This window comes from Drosophila persimilis, unplaced genomic scaffold, assembly GCF_003286085.1.
Source record: "Drosophila persimilis strain 14011-0111.01,24,50 unplaced genomic scaffold, DperRS2 tig00000431-arrow-pilon, whole genome shotgun sequence".
Lineage (NCBI taxonomy): Eukaryota > Metazoa > Arthropoda > Insecta > Diptera > Drosophilidae > Drosophila > Drosophila persimilis.
Window position 1 is genome coordinate 5594929 of NW_020825312.1, and position 10215 is coordinate 5605143.

The 10215-nt window shown below is 38.5% G+C and overlaps 1 protein-coding gene across 1 annotated transcript; it reads left to right on the forward strand.

The window, feature by feature from the left end:
- Window positions 1–5023: 5023 nt before the first annotated feature.
- Window positions 5024–6566, forward strand: LOC6596960 (flightin). Its single transcript, XM_002022122.2, has 3 exons — window positions 5024–5299; window positions 5399–5554; window positions 5990–6566. The coding sequence occupies exons 1-3, from the start codon at window positions 5028–5030 to the stop codon at window positions 6123–6125; spliced, it is 564 nt and encodes a 187-aa protein (XP_002022158.1). The 5' UTR covers window positions 5024–5027; the 3' UTR covers window positions 6126–6566.
- Window positions 6567–10215: the final 3649 nt, after the last annotated feature.

Below are 10215 nucleotides of genomic sequence, written 5' to 3' on the forward strand. Positions count from 1 at the left end.
ACTGAACGAAAAAAGTATCATATTTCTATCATATGCGGGTCCGAAGGTGAGCGTTTTGTCGGATCAAGTCTAGCATTTGACTCGTATGCGTTATCATATGTGAGGGTTTGGTTTGATGTTACGTTCAGCAATATTGAGAGCGCTTTGACGCCATGTTTGATGAGAGAGAAAAGAACGAACTTTGCTGTTGTACTGAGCAAAATTATACCCGAAAAGAGGGTGCGTTGCGGGAGCGGACCACCTTATATATATTCATCGTGGTCGGGTTGGCTCATGATGACTCGGCGGTAGTCGAACGCCAGAGTCGAAGACCCTGGTATTTAATCCATAAAGTTCGTTTGCGACATGATGGTGTGTGAACTGGCACATCTACATATGTACATATATACTATGGTAAGTGGTACTATCGTATATAATCGAGCCAGATCCAAAAAGGATTTGACAGATTTGGGGGGTACAAATTCTTGATTACAAAAATGGAGCTGATCTTTGCCAAATATACGAAAATCGTGAAAATATGGATATTTCTTTTTGGCTGCCAATTGGCTCGTAGGACTGTCCCGATCACGAAAAAACATTACACGACAAGATATAGCGTACAGAATAAACTCAGTATTTTAATTATTTGCATAGCGAAAGTTCGGTGCGCTAGGCTAGGTTGATGAAATCACATGCAGTGACTTGGTCACAACTTGGCTGTCGCTATAAATCTTTAATTGAGTTTTGAACTGTTTGAAGGCCGTTCAAAGCTTCCCTAATTCCTACTACTTCCGCCTGGACGACGTTGTAGTGACCTGGGAGCCTGAGTAGGACCTTATGTTAAGCTGTGCGTCCTCCTCCGACCTTCCTGCCCAGCTTCGATCCATCTGTGAAGATGCTTAGGGCCCCATCTGGGCCAGTGATCCCTCGAGCCAGTCGTCTCTGTGAAGGCAGTACTCCGTTTCTGTAGCGACGAATATTTTGTTCATTGAAATGGATGAGTGACCGATGTGCTGTGATGCACATTGGTCTGAGTGTCGCAGACGTGTTGCTGCCATTTCCGCCGGCTACTTTTTGGATACTTCAAGGCTCTGAAGGCATAGAATGTCATTAAGCACTTAATTTTAGGTGGTGCGGAGCAACTTTGGCGGAACAGTACTTTGGTGATAGTCTTTTTTAATAGTGCTGGCCGTGGCCCTCTTCACTTTCTTCTTTGATGTCAGGTTCGAATTAAGCTGCTTGTCAGTTACCCTTCCTAAGTAGCTAGCACTGTCGGGGTGGAATCTGTACTTATTTTAAAATAGCGCGAGTTCCGTTTTCGAGGGATCAACTCCCAGTCCATGTGATTTTGTCCATTTTGACAGTCGCGCGAGCTTTGCGGTCATTGAGTTACATAGGGTATTTTCACAAGAAGATAATGGCAAAGTCGCATAGTAAGGCCTTCACCGAAATCGGGTGTCTCTGATGTAGTTTATACTGATTTTAGTAAAGCTTTCTACTGAGTAAATCAATATTTTTGTGTTTACAAACTATAGCTTCTTGACTTTCCGACTAAACTACTTCTCTGGTATTCAGTTTAAACATATTTTTACCGAATTGAAATTCCTCTTAAGATTGATAAATGTTGTGTCTTGACTTTCCACTGCAAAAAAGCCTTAACTTTTCGACTATCTAATTGATAATTGTATAAAGTTAATGAGCTAATACTCAAAGTTAATAATCATTATTTATTTAAATTTAATCTCAACATGTTAGGCTAGTGGCGCTATTGTTTCAATCAAAATGACCCACCGGGTCAGAGTTTTTGCCACAGTCTGTTTTTACTTTACTTGATAGGATATGTTTATATATGTTACATATGTGTATTAACTTAAAGCCCTTAATCAATTACTATGCAGAAGAGAAACATATGAAAATGGAATGGCTTTATATGAAAAAGTATTTAAAATGCTAAAATTTAACCAATAAAAATGAGCAAGTACTTACGAGTAGGTTCGGGTGTCACCCCTGTTTTATTTTGTACTCATAAGATGTGACCAAATTGATATTACACGAACATATTCGTATCTACTCAAAATATTCTGAAGAGTCTATCGACTGTAAAAATGTTTTTAAATATTTAGTAAAGTGGCTTTATAAAGCCGAAAAAAAGGAGGCTTGACAATTGTCAGATTTGATACATCCCCTTTCTGTGAAAATTTAAGCGGGGGTGGCCAAAACCGAACCACGGCCACGTCGAACCTTTTGCCCTATATAATCTATATTTATTTTATCCTTAATTATACGTAAACGCAGAGATTGGCATCGGAGCCGATGAGTTTCACATGGTCTCTTTCTATCATTCCTATTGCTGTGCGCAAAAGGGACAGATTGATTTGTTTGCAATCCGTTCGCTTGACGAGGAAACGTGTGAGAGGAAGAGAGCACGTTGTCAGCAACAGGAAAATGTTAAGTTAATTCTGGCTTAAATACTGATCCGACCAGATACATATTCGGCATTGTCATAAATACTATTATTCTCTATGATTCTGCGTTTGGTTAGGTTTTTGTATTTCTGTCTTTGCCCTTTGTGGGTTCTGTGAGAGCTAGGCGTTAAACAAGACAGACACACGGATTTATTTTGTCTTTTTTCAATTGAGTTCAGCTCCGACGAAAAGACGGAGACTGAATAATATAGGTGTTAATAGTATTGGCAACAGCTACAATTTGTGTGTGAGCAAGTCTATTTTTTCGCTTTACTTCGTATATTTAGATATTGGGGTTTCTTGTTGTCTTTGAACCAAACAGCAAGAGAATAATTTAGTCTTTTTCCTTTTAAATTAGTATAAACACTATAGTAAAGGTATTTTTACTAACTTCTTTTAAACAAAAATATCCTCGCCATTGTAGCCTGGTATCACCATCCATAGGTCCGATACACATTAGTTTAGCGTTGATTTTTAATTATTTTCCGTCCTCTACTTTATAAATAAACAAGAAAGAAAGACTCGTTTTGACGATACAGTTTATTTTGGTGAACATTCATAAAAAGAAACTAAAATTGTGTTCGTGTGGTTGGATTATCTGATAGAAAAATATTTGCCCGTCTTATGAGTATTTCAATGTCCAATCCTTGTCATGTTTTCAAACTACAAAATGCGCATAAGATATTTGTATCTGCATATGAAACAAATTGGTTATTATTGACCCGCTAGCTCAGATATGGGTCTATCCAAAAGCTCCTTTCGTACGTACATCGTTGACATCTTGCGCCCCAAAAAAAGCTGCCAAGCCCACAATAAATTATCGCCCCTTCATACCTGCACCACTAACATAATTTTGGTAGTGCCTTCACAATTTGCAAAAAACGCCAATTTGTTCATTTTCGATAGATTTGATTTTGTTTTCTGACTTAAGCTCTCTCCCTGACATACATATTTTGAGTATGCTACACTTAGTTTTAAGGAACCTTGCGATCACTCCTTATATTTTTCAGCTTTTAGTTTGGATCAGTTAATAGGCCTCAATTTAAATATCATTTATTAAAATAAAAGAATAAACCCCAGAGCAGAGCTATATAACATTTTATAGCTAGACTATGTGGACACAGAGATTCGATGATGATGTCTGGCTAAGGCTAAGGTTTTCAGTCCACAGAGAGTCCACAGATTTTATTTGTTGCTGTGATCTCTCTCCGTATATCACTAACGTCCTCTAGGTTTGCAGCATCTTTTTAATTCCACACCCAATTTGCTAGTTTATAACTAAATATTATCTTTGCACGCCGACAGCGAGTGGCAACTCCACTTATGCTTTCTTACACAGATCTCAAACTCAGTTTGGAATCGGTTGGAATGCACGAGTGTACATACAGTGCCGGACTTAAGTACTGGAACAGTTTCAGTATACTGCTGTTTTAAAAGCCGTTCCATCGCAATTTTTAACAGAAAAATATTAATTTTGTTCGATAAATTCATCATTTTTCTATAAGATTGTCTAATTTGTACAAGCGCAATTTTATTGCAATATTTTAAACAATTTTGTAAGCGAAAAGCATCGTTTAACGGTTCAAAAGAGCTTCAATATGATATAAATAGAAACACAGAGGCGGAACTAGCGCTTTAACAAATTTTTGTGTGGGTTGTATTAAATAATACCCATCATTAACACAAACTCGAATTCACCTGCAATAGACTTACATCCCCCCATCTTCACTCCCCCACTCCCATGTTTTTTATGATACTCTAGTTTATAAAGAAAAAACACTCAAAACGGTTTGGCAATGGTAAATGGTAAATGGTGTCTAAAATCGTTTGATTTGCTCAGATAGTCTCTGATGATAGATATTCCCTCCAAAACTCTTCATTTGATTATTTTAGAGACAAGGGGTAACATATAGTAACACGCGATGTCTAGTTTGGAAAATGCAGGGCCGTCCTATGCACAGTGCCCAGGAAAGTGTTGTGCTGCTCTGCTGCCGTTCGCGTACACGTGTACACGTGGCTTGCATCAATAGAAAAACTCTTTTTGATACGTTTTGCCTGCCGCTTACGCAAACAAACGCCAAAAAAACATGTGAATATATGCGTGCCCGACCTCTGGTGTATATGAATGTCAACGACGGAAGCGAGCGGCGTGTCGGCAAAAAAAATCGGCCTCTCAAGTACGATTTTGTAATTTATCGGAAGAGGTATTTTTAAAATATATGCCAACCAAATTGGACTTCAGACCTAGTGCCCTGGTACAAAAGGAGGTGAGGTAGTGAGGAGGTGAAATTTGTGTGTTCTCTTGAAAGTTGCATCACTAGTCGGTGCGTCTTTTAGACACTATGAGACAAGGCAGGCGTGAACAAAAAGCAAAGTTGAATAGTTTGAATATAAGTATTTCAATAAAATACTAAAGGTAAAGGTTCACTTCGAGACTGAAGGCGAATATAATCGACTAGAAAATGTCATTAATTACAGTTTTTCAGCCCCCATAATACATATATATTAACAAACCTTTCGATTATACAAAATGTATAGAGAATATGTATTAAACCGCGTTTGCAACTAATTTTTTCCAGCAATATGGCAGACGAAGAAGATCCATGGGGAGACGACGCCGGTGGTGATACTGAGGAAGTAGCAGCAGTACCTACTCCAGCCGCTGAAACTCCGAAAGCACCTTCGAAAGCAGGGAGTGTGGTTTCCGATCATAAATCAGAGAGTATTGGTGTAGCAGGGACCCCAGCGAAAGAAGCAAGCATTGCCGAGGGTGAAATAGAGTTTAAAGCCCCCCCACTTCCGCCAGAAGATGATGGTTACAGGAAACCAGTTCAGTTGTATCGACATTGGGTGAGGTAGGTTTCCTTTCTTTCCTTATATTGTGGTATTAAGGGAAATTTTTGTTTAGTAATTTATGGTTGTACTTGTAATTTTCGACGATTTTCTTTTTGCAGGCCAAAATTTCTACAATACAAATATATGTATAACTACAGAACCAATTATTATGATGATGTAATTGACTATATTGATAAAAAACAAGTTGGAGTGGCACGTGACATACCAAGACCACAGACTTGGGCGGAACGTGTTCTTCGTACACGAAATGTCAGGTAAGATTCTTTTGAAAACTTGTGAATGCTTCTCGTAGGCTACTCCGGATCAGTAAAATATAGCTATACAAAATAATGGAAGCATAGCTTCGGAAGATAAAGATTTTGATACCTTTGCAGAATGATTGATAACTACTAAGTACGTAGTAGACTCATACTATTATTAACGAGATTTAGTCTGACTTGTCCTGGGGGAGCGGTGGTGGGAGATACGGGCAAGCTTCTTCAAAAAGTATCATAATCTCTAAAAAATCCTAAAGTAAATAACCAATACAAGCGGGCAGACCTTTAATGCATGAGAAGACACACGGGGACCAAGTGCACCGAGAGAAATCGGTGCATGGACTACCTATGTAACATAACTAGCTGTTAAATTATTTTGTTCAAACTGTCTTTACTGTATAACAGCTAACGTTTTCGTATTTTTTATTTCAGTGGCAGTGGTATTGATTCATTTGAACCATCAGCGAAGAGGGACAAACAATTAACTCAAACATTGGCGGCCTCAATAAGAACCTACAATTACCATACCAAAGCTTATATGAACCAGAAGTATGGTAGTGTTCTTTAGTATGCGTACGCGTCGCCACTTGAGTATACATATAGAAATGTTATAAAAGATTAATTCACCTCACATCAGACACAAATATTAGCTTCTAAAAAGCTATAATAATAGCTACTAGGCGTTTGTATACCTGCGCATGTTTATCACGCCTTCCACCCATACTGCCCGACAGCTAACACTTTGAAGAAGAAAATATAAAGTTTTATATACTATTTTTTTTTTATAGTGTAATTTCTGTTAATATATATTAGAGTACATATGTATAAGTATATCTATTTATATATAAATGTATATACATATATTAACAAAACTTACCTTATATTACATACTTAATATTTTTAAGACTACTTACATTATTTATAGATCGGTAAAAGAATCAATTTATATTTTAAAGCTTAAATAGAATACTGTGCAATAAATATATACATACAAAAAGCGACACACTAATTGGATATCCCAATTCATTATTATATGTACGTGAAACAGGTAACAAGATAATTACTTAATAGCCCAATTTCAATTCACTTTTTAATGTATTGATTTGTAATTCTGTGAAATGCTTACTCAGACTTGTGTAACGACATGTAAGAGGTTTCTATTGTCCTTCATTCGCTAGACGAATGTGGCTACCGTGTACCATTTCAGTTGTGGATTTTTATAGTCCGAGCAATACTGTGCTCAGAGTTTCTGTGAAGTGTATGCCAATTATGCACATTATAGGAGCGTGTAAATATCACATAAAATGCATACGCTTAAATGCAATTGAGGTGTGGAATGGCACCATATGTTTTTCGCTCAACCTTGTCCTGATAAAATGGCTCAAATTTTGCTCTTTAAATTGTTACCAAGAAAAGAAATCAATGACAACCCCCCGGTCAGGTTTTCGTCCGAAATTTGTCAAGCTTTGCTCCTTTAATTGTTAAAAAAAAGACTAGCCTTAAAGAGTAACCTTCCTCGAGAACATTCAACTTATATAACTTGAAAGATGTTTCAACAAGGAACGTTTTCCTTATTAGGATCGAAAGCGAAGCTCAACAAGATCTTCGCACAGTACCAGAATAGCCTTTACAGCAGATCATCTGCGTCCAGTTCTTCATCTCTTCGCTGCAGCTGTGCATGCTCGGCTACCTCGACCGAATCCCCTTAAGACGCAGTGCTTATGGTGCCTCGTTCATTGGCACAATCCTCATCCAGGCATACATCTGCTGCTATTACGTGGATAACTGAAGACGGAGAGCCCTTTCCGAGTGGGCCATCTACGAGTGTCCCTGGCCCGAGATCCTGGGCCCCGGTGCCGACTCCTCCTCTGTCGTTGCCTACTGATCAGCATGATGCGCGCATCTCACGGATTCCGCTTCACAAGTTATAGATAACTTCAATGTGGAGGCGTTATCATCGGTTAGCTTTGGCCTGTCCTCTTCTACAGAGTTCCGTTTAATAATGATCTGCTTAATAATTATACCCGGCAGAATGTCCGCATCGCTATGCCATATATGCTAGGCTCATTCTCCTAGAGCTTGCGATTAAGAACCGAATTTACATATCTTAAAATACATTACGGATCTCACACAGGTCGTAAAATACTAAGTAGATTAGATTAGTAGCTTGCAGATGGGCGCTGGAAGTCTGATGAAATGCACGAATGAAGAACAAATGGAGGATGGTGTCTCCGCTGGAATGGAAGGGAAGGAGGAAAGGGATGCATGTACTTCTGATGAGCCCATAGATCCTTTATCTCTCATTCAGAACTTGAATAAAGATGCTGAGATTGGTACCAATGATGGTTGATTATTTGAAGAATCTGCCAGGAGCGGTGGCACGAACGGGAGGTGGTGTTGATTTGTGGGCGCCCTCGGCACGGTGCGGTGAAGGTGAAAGAGCTCGAATTGCCCCTCAAAGTATGTCCTACCCGAATGGGGCTTTCACCCAAAAGTAGACTGCACCTGGGTTCCCGGATTCTTCAGGTAACCCGCTCCATTGCTCGCTTCGTAGCTGTTGAGAATCCGAAGAGTGTTAGCTTTTACCGGATATCTCTGATCGAATCCTTTCACTTGTACTAATACGATCCCTCCATATTGAGGTCAATGTTCTGCTCAGTATCAAAGACTTTTTATTTTTTTTACATATATGGTTGTGGTCAAAAAAATAGTAACGCTACTATCGGCTTTACATATTGTTAATTTTCTCCGAAATAACTTCAACAATCGAGCTGATTTTTTTACTACAGCAAGAAGCACTGCATTGCTTTACTCGAAGATACAACTATGATTTCCTATCCCTTCTTTTTGCGTCATATTTCATAATATAAGTTGTACTACAGAACATTTTAAAAATGATTATGCTTGAATGGTTTATGTTGGTTACGCAGCCCATACAGCATAGACAGTGGTGGACCAGTAGAGTAAAATCCTATTATGGTGTGTTATTTGCACTGCCCACTGTACCACATTGTCATCCGCTATGAACATATGTATGTACTTAGGTATATTTATATTCTCGCACACGGCAGTAGCCCATGCAGCCCTTCTCTCTCGTCATCATCTCGCGTCTTTCTTTCTTTCCTTCGCTTTCGTTGTCGCTCTCCTGATCTGTCGCGCTCATGTCGTAGCCTCGCTTGCATTCGGCCCCGCCTACCTTTGAATTTAGTCTGCACCTAGCCCTCCCTTGGTATTGCACATCGTCGTGGATTTTAGTTCTTCAAACCGGCAGCTTTTTGAACCGACGTCCAGCGTCTTTAATCGCCTTTGAATCGATATGGGCCAGCTGACTCGTCATGCTTTCGAGTTATACCTAACTCTATCGCTAGTTACATCGAGTGAGCAGCACATCGGACTGATGAAATCGAAAAAATAATGGATATCGTCCATTAGCTCCTCACTTTCGAGATCAATACTGAGCACACTTTCGGGGTCTTCGTTCAAACTCAAACTCAAACTCGATTGATTTTAAGACATTTTTACCATTGTCCGAAGTGATAGTGTATAATTTCTGCTTTGAAATGGAAAATTCTGCCAAAATGTTTTCGATTTCCGTGCTCAAATTGAGCCCAGCTCAATTATTTATTCAATGTCTTCACTTCAATGTCATGTTTCGGTAATACTGAACGTTCACATCCAGAATGCCTTTCGAATGTCGAAGAGCAAAGTCAATTTTGAGCGAAAGCATCTTATTTTTAACCGAGATTTTGACGCTCACATTTTTTGGTGATGTGCTGCATCCGTGATGTTATGGGACTCATGTGTAAGCCGTTAAAAATTTGGTCGGTCAGTGCTTTAAATGGTGCAGAGTCCAAGTGCAAGATCGGCTCTTTTTCATCTTCTTTGTCATTGCACGCATGCTTTTTTGACCTCGTTTCTCGACATTATGATGGAACATTTTTTTCTAAATTTTTTCCTGGTCCAGCTCAGAAGTTTAGTCATCGGCATGGCACTCCTGTCGATGTTTCTTTAAATTTGTAAAGTAGTTTTAAAGGAACTTTATACGCCAATGCATATAAAAAGTTTCACGATGCTTTGATAACCACTAACTCGCAAATAGAATTCTAAAAATTGACTTTTAACTGATCTCGAGTGCCGAGTCTCTCCGTTGTATAGTGGGTCGAACGGTCAATTTAGTCTCATTTTTTTGTCTTAAAACAGTCACTTTTTCCAAGAATTCAGAACTTTATGATATTTTTTACTACCAGTATTAAACCATTTGTTTAGTTTATATAAGTTTGTGCAGCATGGCACAACTCGTACATTTATTTTTATAGTTCAAATTAATTCTAAAATACAAAATTGCAAATACAAGTTTTCGAATTTGCCGTAAAAAAAAACATATGTATATTTTTCCCACCCTTCTTGAGGGTTTTTTTTTACTTATATTTTTTTTAGCTCATAACTATTATTTTCGGTCCCTGGTTCTTGGTGAAGGCTGCGTTATAGATGGAATAGGACAGTAATTTTTTCAACGCCACAAATGAAAAAAACTCTTACTACAAAGGGTTGTAAATTTAGCTATTTTATTCAAAAGCATCCTAGATCAGGACAACATTTTGTATGGGAAAAACTAACTAACTAACTTCAGCTCGTGAATTCTTGAGAAATCTTTTCAT